This window comes from Larimichthys crocea, chromosome XXII (genome assembly GCF_000972845.2).
Source record: "Larimichthys crocea isolate SSNF chromosome XXII, L_crocea_2.0, whole genome shotgun sequence".
NCBI lineage: Eukaryota > Metazoa > Chordata > Actinopteri > Sciaenidae > Larimichthys > Larimichthys crocea.
In genome coordinates, this window is record NC_040032.1 from 9,052,478 (window position 1) to 9,071,643 (window position 19,166).

At 40.1% G+C, this 19,166-nt stretch overlaps 3 protein-coding genes across 3 annotated transcripts in view; 1 reads left to right on the forward strand and 2 right to left on the reverse strand.

Moving 5' to 3' along the window:
• Positions 1 to 10,422: 10,422 nt before the first annotated feature.
• Positions 10,423 to 19,166, reverse strand: part of slc25a35 (solute carrier family 25 member 35) — a 34,468-nt gene continuing 25,724 nt past the window's right edge. Inside the window, exon 6 of the mRNA XM_027273460.1 lies at positions 10,423 to 10,460. The gene's annotated coding sequence lies outside the window, so the exon portion shown is untranslated. The remainder of the gene's footprint in view (positions 10,461 to 19,166) is intronic.
• Positions 12,512 to 17,384, forward strand: slc25a15b (solute carrier family 25 member 15b). Its single transcript, XM_027273456.1, has 7 exons — positions 12,512 to 13,090; positions 15,349 to 15,439; positions 15,613 to 15,871; positions 15,950 to 16,087; positions 16,170 to 16,345; positions 16,437 to 16,595; positions 16,685 to 17,384. The coding sequence occupies exons 2-7, from the start codon at positions 15,385 to 15,387 to the stop codon at positions 16,801 to 16,803; spliced, it is 906 nt and encodes a 301-aa protein (XP_027129257.1). The 5' UTR covers positions 12,512 to 13,090; positions 15,349 to 15,384; the 3' UTR covers positions 16,804 to 17,384.
• Positions 17,449 to 18,916, reverse strand: tm4sf21a (transmembrane 4 L six family member 21a). The gene is made up of 5 exons (XM_027273458.1): positions 18,592 to 18,916; positions 18,423 to 18,488; positions 17,953 to 18,086; positions 17,686 to 17,872; positions 17,449 to 17,613 (listed from the first exon to the last, which is right to left on the reverse strand). The coding sequence occupies exons 1-5, from the start codon at positions 18,766 to 18,768 to the stop codon at positions 17,605 to 17,607; spliced, it is 573 nt and encodes a 190-aa protein (XP_027129259.1). The 5' UTR covers positions 18,769 to 18,916; the 3' UTR covers positions 17,449 to 17,604.

Sequence of the window (19,166 nt, forward strand, 5' to 3'; positions counted from 1 at the left end):
TCTTGACCGTTTTTCTCTTAAATTCGACGGTTTTTCTGACAATTCTGACGTTTTTTCTCTAAAATTTTAACTTATTTTTCTGGGATTACAGATTTTGTCCCCACAGAATTTTGACCTTTTTTTTTTTTCTTTCTTCAAAATTCTGACTCGTTCCATAAAAATTCTGACTTTTTCTCTTAAAATTCTGACTTTTCCTGGCAATTCTGACTTTTTCCCTCTTAAAATTCTGGGTTTTCCCCTCAAAAATCTGACTTTTTCCTGAGAATTCAAAACATTTTCCCACAAATTTTTGACTTTTTTTTCTTTAAAATTTTGACTTATTTCTTAAAATTCTGATATTTTTTCTCTTAAAATTCTGACATCTGTTCTCAAAATTCTGACTTTTTCCACAAAATTTTGACTAATTTCTCAAAATTCTGACTTTTTTCCCTCTCAAAATTCTGACTTATTCTGAGAATTATTACTTTTTTTCCACATTTTTAAAACTTTTTTTTTCAAAGTTCTGATTTATTGCTCAAAGTCTGGCAAAATTCTAAATTCCTGCCCGTTTTCTCTTAAATTCTGACTCATTTCCCTCACAATTCTGACTATTCCACTAATTCGGACTTGTTTTTAAAAAAAGGGTCTGACTTATTATCCAAAATTCGGATTTTTTTCTGACAATTCTGACTTTGTCCTCTAAATTTTCTCATTTTTTTTATCTGACAATTCTGACTTTTTTCTCTTAAAATTTTAACTTATTTTCTGGGAATTCAGATTTTTTCCCCACATAATTTTGACCTTTTTTTCTTCAAAATTCTGACTCGTTCCATAAAAATTCTGACTTTTTTTCTCTTAAAATGCTGACATCCTTCGCTTAGAATTCCTGGCTTTCCCCTAATTTTTTTACTTAAAAAAAAAAAAAAAATCGGACTTATTTCTCAAAATATTCTGACATTTTTTCCTCTTAAAATTTCTGACATCTGTTTTCCAAATTCTGACTTTTCCGTGTATTTTTTTACTTTTTTTTTTCAAGTTGCTGACGTATTTTCTCAAAATTCACTGATTTTTTCTGACAATTCCTGCGTTTTTTCCGGTCCTTAAAATTCCTAGAATTCTAACCTTTTTTTTTTATCTCTGCATTTTTTTTGAGAATTCAAACTGTTTTTTTTTCCCACAATGTGATATTTGTCTTCAAAATTCTGACTCTTCCTCTTAAATTCTGACTTTTTTCTCTGTAAAATCATTTTTTTTTTCCTACAAATTATGACTTTTTTCTGTAAAGTTCTGACTTTTCCCCCTCAAAAATTCGACTTTTTTCTGAGAATGGTGACTCTTCCCCAACAACTTTTATTTAAACTTTTTGTCAAAATTCAGATTTTTTTCCGGCAATTTCTGACTTTTTGTCTTCTCTCAAAATTCTGCCTTATTTTCCTCCTCTTAGAATTCTGCTTTTCCCCTAAAATTCTGGAGTTTTTTCCTCAAATTCCTGACTTCTTCTCAAAAATTTTGACATTTTTTTCTCTTAAAATTCTGACATCGGTTCGCAAAATTCTGACTTTTTCCACAGAATTTTGATTCTTTTTTTTTTTTTTAATTCTGACCATTATTTATCAAAATTGTATTTTTTTTCCTCTTAAAATTCTACTATTTTCGGGGAATTCCTGATTTTTTTCCCACAAAATGTTTGACTTTTTTTTCTTTTCTTTTCGAAATTCGGACTCCAGCTCATAAAAATTTTCTGACGTTTTTTTCTCTTAAAATGCTGACTTTTCTGACAATTCGGACCCCCCCCCACCCCCCCCAACCCCCCCCCCCTGTTGTTATTCCTCTTAAAATTCTGCGGCTTGTTTACCTTCAAAAATTCTTGACTTGTTCCTGAAGAAGTCAAAACATTTTTTCCACAAATTTTTGACTTTTTTTTTTTCCTTCAAAATTCTGACTTATTTCTCAAAATTTTTTTGAAATTTTTTTGTTCTCTTAAAATTCTGACATCGGTTCTCAAAATTCTGACTTTTTCCACATAATTCTGACTTTTTTAAAAATGTCTGACGTATTTCTCAAAATCGGATTTTTTCTGACAATCGGATTATTTCACTGCTTAAAATTCCTAGAATTCTAACCTTTTTTGTTTTGTTTTTTGTAAATTCTGACGTTTTTCTGAAATTCAAAACATTTTTCAACAAATTTGATTTTTTTTTCTTCAAATTCTGAACTCGCCCATAAAAGTCTGACTTTTTCTCTTAAAATTCTGACTTTTTCTGACAATTCTGACTTTTTTTCTCTCAAAATTCTCATTTTTTATCTGACAATTCTGACTTTTTTTCTCTTAAAATTCTGACTTATTTTCTGGAATTCTGATTTGTTTTCCACAAATTTGGACTTTTTTTTTCTTCGAAATTTCCTGACCTCGTATTCCATAAAAATTCTGACTTTTTGTTCTCTTAAAATGCTGACTTTTTCCTGACAATTCAGACTTTTTCCTCTTAAAATTCTGGCTCTTGGACATGCAAAATTCTGACTTGTTCCTGGAATTCAAAACATTTTTTCCAAAATTTTTGACTTTTTTTCCTTCCCTTAAAAATCCTGACTTTATTTCTCAAAATCTTGACTGTTTTTTCCTCTTAAAGTTCCTGTCATCTGTTCTCAAAATTCGGACTTTCACATATTCTACTTTTTAAAAAAAATTCGGACGTATTTCTCAAAATCTGATGTTTTCTGACAATTCTGAACTTTGTTTCTCTCAAATTCTATTTTTTAATCTGACAATTCTGACGTTTTTTCTCTTAAAAATTTTTAACTTATTTTCTGGGAATTCAGATTTTTTCCCCACAAAGTTTTTTGACCTTTTTTTCCTTCAAAATTCTGACTTATTTCTCAAAATTGTGACATTTTTTTCTCTTAAAAGTCCTGACATCTGTTCTCAAAATTCTGACTTTTCCACATAATTCTGAACTTTTTAAAAAGAATTCTGACTTATTTCTCAAAATTCCTGATTTTTTCTGACATTCCCTGAAATTTTTTCCCTGTCTTAAAATTCTAGAATTCTAACCTGTTTTTTTTTTTTTTTTTAATCTGACTGACTTTTTTTTTCTGAAAAGTCAAAAAAGTTTTCTTTTTCCTTCCAACAGTTGATTTTTTTTTCTCAAATTCTGACTCATCCCATAAAAATTCTGACTTTGGTTTCTCTTAAAATTCGGACTTTTCTGACAAGTCTGACTGTTTTTTTTTTTTTTCACTAATTTTTGACTTTTTTTTGTCAAAATTCTGACTTGTTTTTCCGGCAATTCTGACTTTTCCCGCTCACAACTTCTGACTTTTCCTTTTCCCTGGAAATTCTGACTTTTTCCTTTTTCCCTCGTAAATTCTGGGTTGTCCCTCAAAATCTGACTTTTCCTGAGAATTCAAAACATTTTTACCACAAATTGTTGACATTGTTTTTTCTTAAAAAATTTTGACTTATTTCTTAAAATTCTGATATTTTTTCTCTTAAAATTCTGACATCTGTTCTCAAAATTCTGACTTTTTCCACAAAATTTTGACTAATTTCTCAAAATTCTGACTTTTTTCTCTCTCAAAATTCTGACTTTTTCTGAGAATTATTACTTTTTTCCCACATTTTTTTGAAACCTTTTTTTTCAAAGTTCATGACTTATTTCTCAAAATTATGTACTTTTTCTCTTAAAATGCGGGACTCATTCCCTAAAAATTCTTGTCCAGAGGAGCGTCCATGTCGTGGTGATGGGACTAAACTGTGCCGGGGTCGGAACCCTCAAGTCTACCTGCACATCAGTGAAAATGTTCATAACCGCAATGGAAATGAAGCTCAGCGGGGAAGGAAAGTCATCTCTTACAATCGTCCAAAGCACACAGAGACAAAGTCCATGAATAAAAAGTCTGATCGTTTATTCGTCCACTTTCTTGTGTTCCCAAATAAACTCATCAGTAACATTTCTCTCCTGTCACTTTTTTCAGAATTCTAACCTTTTTAAAAAAAAAAATCGGTCCTTTTTTTCTGAGAATTCTGACTTTTTTTTCAAATAATTTGGACTTTTTTGTCAAAAGTCCTGACTGATTTCTCAAGATTTCTGACTTTTTTTCTCCTAAAAATCCGATTTTTTTTCTGGCCATTCTGACTTTTTTCGCTCAAATGCTGCCTTATTTTCCTCGTAGAATTCTGCTGGGCGTTTCCCTGAAAATTCGAGTTTTTTCCTTCAAAATTCTGACTTATTTCCTCAAAATTTTGACTTTTTTCTCTTAAAATTCTGAACACTGTTCTCAAAATTCTGACTTCCACAGAATTTTGATTCCGTTTTTTTTTTTAAGTCTGACTTATTTTTCTCAAAATTGTATTTTTTTCTCTTAAAATTCTGACTATTTTCTGGGAATTCTGATTTTTTTTCCACAAAATTTTGACTTTTTTTTTTCTTCGAAATTCTGACTTCTGACTCATCTCATAAAAAGTCTGACTTTGTTTCTCTAAAATGCTGACTTTTTCCTGACAATTTCCTGACCTTTGTTCCTCTTAAAATGCTGGCTGTTTACCTTCAAAAAATTCCTGATGTTTTTCCTGAGAATTCAAAACATTTTTCCACAATTTTTGACTTTTTTTCCTTCAAAATTCTGACTTATTTTCTCAAAATTTTTTGACATTTTTTTTTCTCTTAAAGTCTGACATCTGTTCTCAAAAATTCTGACTTTTTCCACATAATTCTGAATTTTTAAACAAAATTCTGACTTATTTCGCAAAAATTCATGGATTTTTTCTGACAATATCTGATTTTTTTCCTGTCTTAAAATTCTAGAATTCTAAACCTTTTTTTGTTTTTTTTTTTAATCTGACTTTGGTGTCTGAAAATTCAAAAAACATTTTTCACAATTTGATTTTTTTTCTGCAAAATTCTGACTCATCCCATAAAATTCTGACTTTTCTGAGAATTATTACTTTTTTTCCACATTTTTTGAAACTTTTTTTTCAAAGTTCTGACTTATTTCTCAAAATTCTGCCCTTTTTCTCTTAAAATTCTGACTCATTCCCTCAAAATTCTTGTCCAGAGGAGCGTCCATGCGGGGTGAGGGATAACTGTTGCGGGTCGGAAACCCTCAAGTCTACTGCACATCAGTGAAAATGTTCATAAACTCAAGGAAATGAAGCGCAGCTGGAGGAAGTCCCATCTCTACAATCGGCAAAGCAAACACAGAGACAAAGTCGATGAAAAATAAAAAGTCTGATCGTTTTATGTCGTCCACATTTCTTGTGTTTCCCAAATAAACTCCATCAGTAACATTTCTCCTCCTGTCACCTTTTTTTCAGAATTCTAACCTTTTAAAAAAAAAAAAAAATCTGTCTTTTTTCTGAGAATTCTGACTTTTTTTTCCACATAATTTTGACTTTTTTTTTTCAAAATTCTGACTTATTTCTCAAGATTCTGACTTTTTTTCTCTTAAAACCCGATTTTTTTCTGGCAAGTCTGACTTTTTTTCTCTCAAATTCGGCCTTATTTCCTCTTAGAATTCTGGCTTTTCCCCTGAAAATTCCTGAGTTTTTTCCTTCAAAATTCCTGACGTATTTCTCAAATTTTTTGACATTTTTTTCTCTAAAATTCTACATCTGTTCTCAAAATTCTGACTTTTCCACATAATTTTGATTTTCCTTTTTTTTTTTTGTTTAATTCTGACGTTAATGTCTCAAAATTGTGATTTTTTTCACTCTTAAAAGTCTGACTTATTTTCTGAATCTGATTTTTTTTTTCCACAAAATTTTGACTTTTTTTTTCTTCGAAATTCTGACTCCATCTCATAAAATTCTGACTTTTTTTCTCTTAAATGCTGACTTTTTCCTGACAATTCTGACTTTTTTTCCTCTTAAAATTCTGGCGTTTTACCTTAAAAATTCTGCTTTTTCCTGAGAATTCAAAACGAACTTTTTTTCCAATCCCACAACTGTTTTCCCTTCAAGCAAAATTCTGACTTATTTCGCAAAATTTTGACATTATGTTTCTCTTAAAATTCTGACATCTGTTTCTCAAAATTCGGACTTTTTTCCACATAATTTTGATTCTTTTTTTTTTTTTTAATTCTGACTTATTTCACTCAAAAGTGTGATTTTTTTCTCTTAAAATTCTGACTTATTTTCTTTTATTTTTCTGGGAATCTGATTTTTTTTTGCACAAAATTTTGACTTTTTTTTCTTCGAATTCTGACTCACTCTAAAAAATTCTGAACTTTTTTTCTCTTAAAATGCGGACTTGTTTCCCTGAACAATGATCTGACTTTTTCCTCTTAAAATTCTGGCTTTTTACTCAAAAATTCTGGACTTTCCTGAGAATTCAAAAACTTTTTTTCCACAAATTTTTCCTTCGAAAATTCTGACGTATTTCTCAAAATTTTGACATTTTTTTCGCCTTAAAAGTCTGACATCTGTCTCAAAATTCCTGACCTTTTTAAAAAAAAATTCCTGACTTATTTCCTCAAAATTCTGATTTTTTCTGACAATTCTGATTTTTCCTGTCTAAATTCTAAAATTCCTAATCTTTTTTTTTTTTTTTAAATCTGAACGTGTTTTCTGAAAATTCAAAACATTTTTTTCCACAAATTTTGATTTTTTTGCTTCAAATTCTTGACTTCTGGACTTTTTCCACATAATTTTTGGACTTTTTTTTTTTATTCTGACCTTATTTCTCAAATTCTGATTTTTTTCTGACAATTCTGATTTTTTTCCTGTCTTAAAATCTAGAATTCTAACCTTTTTTTTTTTTTTTTTTTTAATCTGACTCAAATTTCCTTCTCAAATTCTGACTTTTTCCCCACAAAATTTTAAAACTTATTTCTTTAATTCGACTTCTTTGTTCCTCTTAAAAAATTCAGACTTTGTTTCCTCTTAAAATTCTGATTATCCCCTCAAAATTCGTCTCCAGAGGGAGCGTCCATGGCATGGTGAATGGGACTAAACTGTTTTCAGAAACTCGAGGAAATGAAGCTCAGCTGGAGGAATTCATCTCTACAATCGTCCAAAAGAACAAAGAGACAAAAGTCCATGAATAAAAAGTCGGATCGTTTATTTAGTTTTATATTCGTCCATTGAACAGAAAGATGGGCCAACCCGTGACAGGAAGTACATGTTGTAACATTCATTCAGCATTTTCATCAAGCAACAAAACGTAGGAAGTTTTCTCGTGTTCCCAATAAACTCATCAGTAACTTTCGTGTGTAATCGTAAAATGGCTTCATCATAATGACACAATGAAAGTAGGGGCACAGCACGCCACTACTGGTTTTGCAAGCTTTGGTTTGTTGGCCACTTCAAGTTTGGTGTTTATGGTACTTTTATGGGTGTACTGAACGGTTTGAACTGTTTGAACTGTGAATGCTCACAGGAAGGTCAGGGGGGCAGTTATGGCGTCATTTCAGTGCCAAAATCCAAGTGCATAAAAACTATAAATCACCGCATGAAGACCACTCTCTGCGCACTTCACCGTCACCTCTGCAAGGGAGAATGGAGTATCCATTCAGAGGTGTTGGCGAGCGGCAGAGTTGGTTTTTATGTGTGATGATTATGGCCACGGAAAAATGAGAGTGCCATAAATTGAAATAGTCAGTGGATTGAACTCGACCTCGCCGATCATTACGACACTCCAGAAAAGTATAAAAATGGCACAAACGAGAGTTCTCTTCAAAAAAACATAAAATAAACGCAAGCGAATTCATTTCTGTCTCATCAGCATCAGGAAATTAGTACTCAGGACAGAGATGAGTTTGAAGCTGCAGTACAGTTATTAGACGGTCAAGGGGCGCACACTTTGGTTACCGTCGACACTTCATGAAGAAAGCACCAAAATGTGCTGGCAGAGGAGCGTCCATGTCTGGTGAATGGGACCTACAATTGCGGGTCGAATGAAGAAGCTCAAGTCTCAAGTCTAACCGGCACGTAAAGAGAGAGAAGAGACGCGCGTACAACAACCCTGATGAATTTAATGAAAAACTTTTTTAAAGGCTGGAAAAAACACTGAAATATGGACCAATAATTTAAGTTTGTGTTGAATTCTTATAAAGTTAAATGCCCTGCAGAGGCCTTTAATATAATGAAGTTTAATACCAATTAATAAAAACAGTTTGTTAAAACAGACAAAACAAACATTGGAAATAATAATTATAAAATGTGATAAGTGCCCTCAAATGTAAAAAATTTCAGAAATAATATAATTTAAATCTGATGAAGTGTTTATATTTTAAAATACTTTTTTGGCAAAACATTTATGAATGATGATTTATGATTGGTTTTTTGTTGAGTATTTTTTCATCTTTAAGTAAAGCTCATCTTACCTTGCTGCATTAGTCGGTTCTAACTGTTGGTAAGGTTTTGTGGTATGATAAACCCTCTGTACAATGAATGAAGCATTTGGACGATGAAGATCTAAATATTGGTCAAAATACGATGTTACTTAATCAACATCCTGTAACTTTCCACTGATGATCTACCGTCCTGTGAAAACCTCTGTGACGCATCCTGTTTGACCCACTGCCTGTGATCAGGTAAACGGTGGTCTCTGTCATTCGTACGTCCCGGTTCATCACACTATGTAACTTGGGTTTTTTTTTTTTTTTTTTTTTTTTTTTTTGGGGGGGGGGGGGGGGGGGGGGGGGGGGGGGGGGGGGGGGGGAGGGGGGGTTTTTGTGTTGGGGGGGGGGGGGGGGGGGGGGGGGGGGGGGGGGGGGGGGGGGGGGGGGGGGGGGGGGGGGGGGGGGGGGGGGGGGGGGGGGGGGGGGGGGGAGGGGGGTGTTGGTTTTTTTTTTTGTTTTTTTTTTTTTTTTGTTGTTTTTTTTTTTTTTGTTTTTTTTTTTGTGTTTGTTTTTTTTTTTTTTTGTTTTGTGTTTTTTTTTTTGGGTGTTTTTTTTTTGTTTTTTTTTTTTTTTTTTTGTTTTTGGTGTTTTGTTTTTGTTTTTTTTGTTTTTGTTGTTTTTTGTGTGTGGGGAGGGGGGGGGGGGGGGGGGGGGGGGAGGGGGGGAGGGGGGGGTTTTTTTTTTTTTAGGGTTTTTGTTTTTTGGGGGGGGAGGGGGGGGGGGGGGGGGGGGGGGGGGGGGGTGTTTTTTTTTTTTAAGGGGGGGGGGAAGGGGAGTTTGGGGGAGGGGGGTGGGGTTGAGTTTCTTTTTGGGGGGGGGAGGAGGGGGGAGGGAGGGGAGGGGGGGGGGGGGGGGGGGGAGGGGATTGGGGGGGGGGGGGGGGGGAGGGGGGGGGGGGGGGGGAGGGAGGGGGGGGGGGGGAGTTTGTTTTTTTTTGAAGGGGGGGGGGGGGTTTTTTTTGTTGTTTTTTGGGGGGGGGGTTTGTGGTTTGGGGGGGGGGAGGGGGGGGGGGGGTTTTTTTTTTTTTTTTTGGGGGGGGGGGGGGGGGGGGGGGGGGGGGGGGGGGGGGGGGGGGGGGGTTTTTTTTTTTTTTTTTGGAGTTTGGGGGTTGGGGGGGGGGGGGGGGGGGGGGGGGGGGGGGGGGGAGGGAGGAGGGGGGGGGAGGGGGGGGGGGTTTTTGTTTTTTTTTTTTTTTTTTTTTTTTTTTTTTGTTTTTTTTTGGGGGGGGGGGTGTTTTTTTTTTGTTTTTTTGTTTTTGGTTGTTTGGGGGGGGGGGGGGGGGGGGGGTTTTTTTTTTTTTGTTTTTTTTTGGTTTGGTTTTTTTTTTTTTTTTTGAAGGACTTTGAGAGTAAACGTAACGCTTTACGCACTAAGGTCACACAGCAGCAAACTATTTCACTGAGTCTGGTGAAACTGGATCATATGTTATGGAGGGAAAATGTTTCTGTTGTCCCTCTGATGTCCTCCGGCTGCTCGCGCAACTCTCTGTGATTTACAGAGTTTAATGATGGACATGAAGTAAACTGCTGACAGCTGTAGCTGCTGTTTAGCTCATGTTGAGCTTCAGTACCTGGTTAGCTCTGTTAGCTCAGTCTGTTAGCTGCTGTTTAAGCTCATGTTAGCTCAGTCCTGTGTAGCGCGGTACTCACGTTAGCTTTAGTCTTTAGCTGCTGTTAGCTCATGTTAGCTCAGTCTGTTGCTGCTGTTTAGCTCGTGTTGAGACTTGCTGTTTAGCTCATGTTGCTACAGTCTGTTAGCTGCTGTTAGCTAATGTTAGCTCAGTACTGTGAGCTGACTTGTTAGCTCAGTCTGTTAGCTGATGTTAGATCATGTTAGCTCAGTCCAGGTTAGCTGCTGTGTAGCTCATGTTTAGCTCATCCTGGTTTAGCTGTGTTAGCTCATGTTAGTGCTCAGTCTGTTAGCTTCATGTTAGCTCAGTCTGTTAGCTGCTGTTAGCTCATGTTTAGCTAAGCTGTTAGCTCATGTTAGCTTCATGTTACTCATGTTAGCTCAGTCTGTTATGCTCAATGTTAGCTCATGTTAGCTCACGTCGTTGATCATGTTAGCTCATGTTAGCTCAGTCTGTTAGCTTTCATGTTAGCGTCAGGCTGTTAGCTCATGTTAGCTCAGTCTGTTAGCTTCTGTTAGCTCAGTTACAAACAAATAAAGTTTTTCCTTTTGCAGACACGGATTTCAGAATTGATGTTTCTTCCGTACCTGTCGGCCACATTGGAATGCTTCTTTCCTCTTTCTCCAGGAGTGAACGTCTCCTGCATCTTGCGAATGAAGGTTGAGGAGCTACAACACACCGAATACTGATTAACAGGAAGTCTACTTGGCTATCTTCTACAGGGGATCTGTCACTGTGTCCTGCATTCCTCCGTGGTGACGCGTTAACTTTCTAAAGTGTTTTCTGATTGGAGTGTTAAGCGTTACCATGTCCTTTTGGCCCTCTGTTTGTCTCCTGGTTTCTTCCTTCTCTTTTGAACTCTTAAACGAGACTCATTAACCTCCTGCACGCGCGCCTTAATGAGAGTCACACATGGCTGTTCTTCCATCGTCCTGGCCCGGGTGTTATCTGACCTGCTGGTACAGTTTGCGCAGTTCATCCCAGAAGAACAGAGACAGAATGGTGTGCGGGCCGAGCCGGAAAGAAGACGCTCCGAGGCCTTGTAGAGTCCCATCAAGCCCTCCGTCCTCAGCGTCCTTCGAGAAGCAGTCGGCGAATCCCGTTATAGAGCTCCCCTGGAGGACGAAAGGAACGGAGGTCAGTGTGAGCAGCTGTCAGTCTAACAGTGAAACACGAGCGACAGAACTCTGAACCGCAAGTGTCCAGTCTAACAGTAACAAGCGACAGAACCTCTGAACCGGCAGTGTACCCAGTCTAACGTGAACCAGCGCAGAACCTCGAACCAACAGTGTCCAGTCTAACAGTGAACACAGCAACAGAAACGCTGACCAGCCAGTGTCATCCTACAGTGAACAGGCTACAGAACCTCTTGAACCGGCAGTGTCCAGTCTAACAGTGAACACGGCTACAGAACCTCTGAAACCGGCAGTTGTCCAGTTCTAACAGTGAACACGGCAACAGAACCGTCTGAACCCGGCAGTGTCAGTCTACAGTGAACACGGCGACAAACTCTGAACCGGCAGTGGTCCAGTCCTAACAGTGAACAACACGGCGACAGAACCTCTGAAACCGGCAGTGTCCCCATTCAACAGCGACACAGCTCCGAACCTCTGAACCGGCAGTGTCCAGTCTAAACAGCGAACACAGCTCAGACCTCTGACCGGCAGGTCCAGTCCGTAACAAGCGAACAACGGCGACAAGAACCTCTGAACCGGCAGTTGGCAAAGTCCTAACAGCGAACACGGCGACAGAACCTCTGAACCGGCAAGTGGTCCATCTAACCAGCGAAACGGCGACAGAACCTTTGAACCGGCAGTGTCCAGTCTACAGCGAACCAACACAGCGACGAACCGTCTGAACCGGCATGGTCATTAATAACAGGGAACACGAGCGACAGAACCTCTGAACCGGCAGTGTCCAGTCTTAACAGTGAACACAGCGACAGAACCTCTGAACCAGCAGTGTCCAGTCTAACAACAGTGAACACAGCGACAGAACCTCTGAACAAAGCAGTGTCCAGTCTAACAGTTGGTCCTCTCTCTACAGACCTTGCCCAGCTGAATCCACGGGTTGGTTGTAGAGCGCGTGGCTCACAACAACATCAAACGGCGTCAATAGCAGGACCACGACCACTGCTGCGATTCCATGCCGGCACGCAGAGCCACACCAGCCTGTTTTTCTTTGGGAACACCTGAAGAAGAGAAGAAGAAGAAGAAGAGAAAACGTGTTGAGGCGAGTGAAGCTAAAACAGGACGGCACAGGAAGTTCAAACGAGAAGTTACAGCACACCCTGCTGGCTGTTTGAGGTTATTGAAGTTTTTTCAACCTTTCATATACATAAATACACACACACACACACACATACATATATATATATATGTATATGTGTGTATGTGTGTGTGTGTGTGTGTGTGTATATATATATATATACACACACACACACACACACACATACACACATATACATATATATATATATGTATGTGTGTGTGTGTGTGTGTATTTATGTATATGAAAGGTTGAAAAAACTTCAATAACCTCAAACAGCCAGCAGGGTGTGCTGTAACTTCTCGTTATTTTATTTTGAAAACCAAAACAACAAGCGCGTATACCGGAAGCTTTAGCATTCGCATCAAAGATCGTAAGTTGTGAGGAGATAACACAGCGGCTACTTTTTTGTCTCTGTACATTTATACATATATTTCTGTGTTTTCCCGCCTCTGCAGCGCAGTTTGATGGCAGCAAAATGAAGGTCCGTCATTGTTTCGATCATTTTATTTGTAATGTTCAATATATTCAGAGGAGGATGGGCGGGAGAGAATAACGCGGCGGTGGTTTGGGTGTCTGGGTTTCGATGAGAGTGAGCGCTCCTCTCCGTGTGTCCTCCTCTCTGGCTCCGTGGTCTCCGGCCGGTCGATCCGCTCATTGACCGCAGACAGCGGCCTCCCGCCGGCTTCACTCAGCGACAGCGACCCGATACACTCTGGATGTTTGAGCCCAGCATGCGTTCAGCTGCGGACGACGTCAGCTCCGGTCAGCAGCTCTCCCGGTTCGGTTTGTTGGTTCCACTCATAAAGACTCGAAGCCGGTCGGCAGAGGACGGGTTGATGCTCCGAGCGGAACCAGGATCTGTCCTGTGAGGTTCGTATCCAGGCTCAGTTCGACCTGAAACACTCGGCTCCAACTTTTCGGAACTTTCCGGAGAATTTACGGAGTCGCACGAGTGTTGCTAACGGCTGTTGCTAAGTTACGCGTGTGGCGGCGCCAAAAAGAGATTTATTTTTTATTTTTATTTTTTTACGTTTTACTCCAAAATTTATTTTGAGTCTAAAAGACAAAAAAAACTACAAACATGTATTTTAGTTATTTTTATATTTTAAATATGTGTTTATGTCCGGACTACAAATGGCGTTTTGGCGCCATCTGCCGGTGACCACGTGGTACACACGGAGAGGTTACATCAGCAAATACTGCAAACAGAAGTATAAATACTGCAAACAGAAGTATAAATACTGCAAACAGAAGTATAAATACTGCAAACTGAAGGAGAAATACTCAAACAGAAGGAGAAATACTGTAAACAGAAGGAGAAATACTGCAAACAGAAGGAGAAATACTGCAAACAGAAGTATAAATACTCAAACAGAAGGAGAAAAACTGCAAACAGAAGTATAAATACTGCAAACAGAAGAAGAAATACTGCAAACAGAAGAAGAAATACTGCAAACAGAAGTATAAATACTGCAAACAAAAGTATAAATATTGCAAACAGAAGTATAAATACTCAAACAGAAGGAGAAATACTGCAAACAAAAGTATAAATACTGCAAACAAAAGTATAAATATTGCAAACAGAAGTATAAATACTGCAAACAATAGGAGAAATACTGCAAACAGAAGTATAAATACTGCAAACAAAAGTATATATACTGCAAACAGAAGGAGAAATACAGAAGGAGAAATACTCAAACAGAAGTATAAATACTGCAAACAGAAGTATATATACTGCAAACAGAAGTATAAATACTGCAAACAAAAGTGTATATATACTGCAAACAGAAGGAGAAATACAGAAGGAGAAATACTCAAACAGAAGTATAAATACTGCAAACAGAAGTATAAATACTGCAAACACAGAAGTATAAATACTGCAAACAGAAGTATAAATACCGCAAACAGAAGGAGAAATACTCAAACAGAAAGAGAAATACTGCAAACTAAAGTATAAATACTGCAAACAGAAGGAGAAATACTGCAAACAAAAGTAGAAATACTGCAAACAGAAGTATAAATATTGCAAACAAAAGTAGAAATACTGCACACAGAAGGAGAAATACTGCAAACAGAAGTATAAATACTGCAAACAGAAGGAGAAATACTGCAAACAGAAGGAGAAATACTCAAACAGAAGGAGAAATACTGCAAACAAAAGTACAAATACTCAAACAGAAGTATAAATACTGCACACAGAAGTATAAATACTGCACACAGAAGTATAAATACTGCAAACAGAAGGAGAAATACTCAAACAGAAGGAGAAATACTGCAAACAAAAGTACAAATATTGCAAACAGAAGTATAAATACTGCTCATATGTAACTTTAACAGTAAAAGCATCTTAAAGAGAGAGAGGACACAGTTAGTTTCATATTTATTTAGTCTAATTAAAGTAAATTTTGTTTTTCTTAATTAAATAATAAAAATCCTGACTGAACTCTTTATTATCATTTTATTTTATTTGATTGTTTTCTCTGTAAAATGAGTTCACGTCTCCCCAGTTTGTGTTTTATTGTGTGAAGCACTTCTATAAATAATAAAGTAATCCAGTGTGATCAAACAACTCGACTTTCATAATGTTTCACTTTTTGTAATTTAATGATTCTGTTTATTACTGAGGTCGTGGTTTGCTGCATTATAATGAGAGAGATTTCTAATATTCACGTACACAAACAGTTTACATGTGTTTGAGTTTGATAAATATTAGAAATAAATAAATAAAGTTCTGAAATGACAAATAAGAAAAAGGCTGAGCTACAGTTTATAATCAGTTTATTTTTATGTTTTCCTTCGAGCGTGCAGAGTTTAGATTCACAGAGTCAAATCAGGTTTAAAGAGCTAAATAATATCTAATTAATCATAATTATAATAATATCTAACGTCTGAAGAGAAGTGACTTTATCAAATGTGACCGCTGTGAATAATTCCTGCTGTCACAAAGAGGTCGTGTTTTATTGTGGTGAACTTTATAACCTGTGTGTGCTCGGCTCTGCTGACATGCACAGAATGAGAAGAAACGTTATGCTGTGTGATTAACATGTGATTAACATGTGATTAACATGTGATTAACGTGTGATTAACATGCTCTGATGATGGACGTGTCGTTCATCTTGTTTGTTCAGGTCGATTCGACAGAGAAACCTCGTCTAACAACCATCATGGCTCCTCACCCGGCGGTCCAGGCCGTCATCGACCTCTCTGCGGGCGCCGTGGGTAACTACACGCTCTGATCGTCACCGAACAAACAGAGTTACAGAGTCCGCCGTGTTTAATCTGTGTGGAACAATCAGCTGACTCATCTCTCTCTGTGTTTGTGTTGTGATGCTCAGTGAAGTGACGATCGTCTCTAACTCTGTCGTTGTCGTCCTTCCTGTCTCTCCCTGCAGGGGGCGCTGCATGTGTCTTCAGCGGGCAGCCTCTGGACACGGCGAAGGTCAAGATGCAGACCTTTCCCACGATGTACCGCGGCTTCATCCACTGCGTCACGGCCACCTACAAGCAGGTCGGCCTGCGCGGCCTCTACCAGGGCACCACGCCGGCGCTGATGGCCAACATCGCCGAGAACTCGGTGCTCTTCATGAGCTACGGCTTCTGCCAGCAGGTGATCCGCCTCGCCGCCGGCCTGCACCGAGACACCGTGCTGAGGTAAGAGAGGAGGGTTTGAAACGGGAAGCTGAGAACTCGTGTGCGACCTCTGACCGCTCGTCCTTCGCTGTGTTTCAGCGACATGCAGAAAGCCTGCGCCGGCTCAGTGGCGTCCATCTTCTCCTCGTTAGTTCTCTGCCCCACCGAGCTCGTCAAGTGTCGGCTGCAGGCCATGTACGAGATGGAGGCGTCCGGGAAGATCGCCAAGAGCCAGAAGTAAGCCTTTACAAACCTTTACACAACCATTTCACAACGCAGTCTTTGAACGTTGACTGTGACTTGACGCCTCTGTCTGCAGCACGGTGTGGTCGGTGGTGAAGTCCATCATGAGGCACGAGGGTCCGCAGGGCTTCTTCCAGGGCCTGACCACCACCATCGCCCGAGAAGTGCCCGGGTACTTCTGCTTCTTCGGCGCCTACGAGCTGAGCCGCACCGCCTTCGCCGACTACATGAAGTGTGACAAAGACGACTTGGGTACAGAGTGATGTCACAGCTGTCAGACTTTTACTTTGAAATCTGGTTTCAGTGCAGCCGTGTATGATCTGTGTCCTCTTTTATTTTGAAGGCGTGGCTCCCATCATGTTCAGCGGTGGTTTTGGGGGGGCGTGCCTCTGGCTGGTGGTCTACCCGATGGACTGCGTCAAGTCTCGGATCCAGGTCATGTCCATGACGGGCAAGCAGGGAGGCTTCTTCAAAACCTTCATGAACATCGCTCGTACTGAAGGTGGGTGGACGTCGGCGGTGCGTTCAGGTTCTCTCTCTCGCTTCTGTTCGTCTGTCAGGATCTAATCTGTCACTGTTTGTGTCGTTCAGGCGTCAGAGCGCTCTACTCCGGACTCACGCCCACTCTGGTCCGCACCTTCCCCGCTAACGGAGCGCTGTTCCTGGGTTACGAGGCGAGCCGGAAGCTCATGATGAAGCAGTTTGACTGATGAACATGCACAAACGATAACGAGCTGGAGGTCACCACGGGACCACGCACATCTCTCCCCTCTGATTGACACGGTCCAAGTCTTAGTATTAATTTATTTTTTAGATGTTTAACACTCCAGAAGTGACATGAAGTCTGACACTCCAGATGTTTCCTGTCTACCTCAAACAGTCGAATCGCACAAAACTCTGAAGTCCGTTACTCTCGTTAAAATCTTAAAAAGCTTGTTTGAAGATGATTTTATTAACGACGCTAACTCAGCCGCCTCAAACGTGCTGTCACGTTTTTAACTCAGCCGGCGACTTCTTCTCATCCCGTCATTCCAGTGTTTCATTCCTCTCCTGTTGGGACCGAGCGTTTGCCTTTTTAATCACTACACTTTGCCTTTTCTTTTCTTGTCATGTTGAAAAATGTCGACCACCTCCTGATGTGCCATTTCCACACTCCACATTCCACGTGCAGAGTCGTCGTCCTTTGACGTTAGCGGAGAAATAGTGTGGACGTTTAGAGGTGACACTGACGTGTTTGCACAGATATTAACCCTGTAACACAACCGACATTAAAGGTGTCATTGAAGAACAACCGCTCATCTCTCTGTTTCTTATTTTAACTGTGACCTGGCACCGATTTAAAGTCCAATGACTCATTTTGCAAACATTTCTTGGGTTTTATTGCGTTAAGCTTCATGAAATTTACATAAAAAGTATAAAAATCTGTCGAACAAAGTGAAAATTTATGCAGCTGCAACCACAAACAGTTCTCTGGGTCGTCCAGCAGGAGGCACCAGGCGACCATCAGGAGCTCACAGTGGCTGTAAAAAGAGAGAAGAGGTTAAAGTGTGTGTGTGTGTGTGTGTGTGTGTGTGTGTGTGTGTGTGTCCTACCCCTTTATCCACGCAGGCCCCGCACAGGCAGCCGAACAGCCCGTTGATCATCTGGATGGCGCACAGGATGGCCTCCAGGCTGCTGGTGACCACCAGAGTGGCGAACAGTCCGATGTTGAACTGCACGATGTTCTTGGGCTCCGTGCACTGCCACCACGTGGAGTCGTCGGTCAGGTAGCTGCTGTCGCTGCACAGAGGACAGAGAGAGAGCTCAGTGACACCTGAAGGACCTGAGGTGAAGCGTCACGAGAACGTTCAGAGACTCACGTGTTTTTAAAAGGTGTCCCCCAGATCAGCACCACTTTGCACAGAGGCCCGTTCTGCAGACCCACAGCCGCCACGCTGAGGCTGTACAGGGCGCCAGCGACGCCCACGGCAGCGAAGGCGATAGACAAGAACATCTGCAGAAAGTTCAGTGATAAGAAGATTCCAGACTCTTTATTTATGCTCATCCTGATAACTCAGGTATGTATGAGCCGCTCAGAGGTCAGCTGACATTTGCTTCAACTTCCTCTGACTGCAGCTCAGGTGACGTCATCCTGACAACCTGAAGAAAACACTCTCAAACAGGAAGCTATGATTCACACTGAGTCTGAACTTCTGTCAGCGTCAGAGTTATCTGATCGTGTTCAAACAGAACCGTGCGGCAGCGTCACACAATGAAATGAAATGTATCTCTGACTGAGCACCGGAAACATTCGATCAAACCTTAAATATCTTCTTGATGTCCGACTCACCCCGCAGCGGTTCCCACAGCAGCCCTGTTTCCCCGTCAGGTTGATGTAAAGCGCTGGGAGCAAAACCTACATCAGGACAGTAAATGTTTGACTTCATCCTGATGTTCAGAAAACTCTTTCAAACGTTCCTCAGAAGCATGTTCAGGGTCACACCCTTCAGGCAACTCACCAGCAAACCTCCTCCGACGAGCCCCCCCATGTATTTCACCTCCTCGGTGATGTGTCCATCTTGGGCGTACTTGATGTCTCCGTCAGGAAAGAACAGCACGATGTTACAGATGATGGATATGAGCGCCAGCGGGTACAGAGTCACCGCGATGCAGCGAGAGCATTTTCCAGTGCACATGTCTGAAAGTAAAGCGGCTCCGTCGGCTTCAGATCAGCTCTCAAAGAGTTTCCTTCGCTTCTGCTTTCACAGAGAGGTTCCGCCTCTAACAAACCCAAAGATGGAAGTGTGTTTGCACTGGCAGCAGAAACTATATACAGGCAGGGGTTTTCAGGTGTGGGAGGTGTTACGACAGGCAGATAACGTGGACAAACAGAGCCAGGGATAGGCCACAATGGCATCTGTGAGTCATACAGTATCTGAGAGAGACGGCGCTTGTTTGGTTGTTTTAACAGGAACTTTATTGATGGACTCACCTCTGCTTCACCCTGACAGAGCTCAGGGATCACATCGGCTGTGATTGTTGCTGAAGCAGCTCTGAACTGTGAGGAGCGTTGTCCAACTCCACAGGTTGCGGG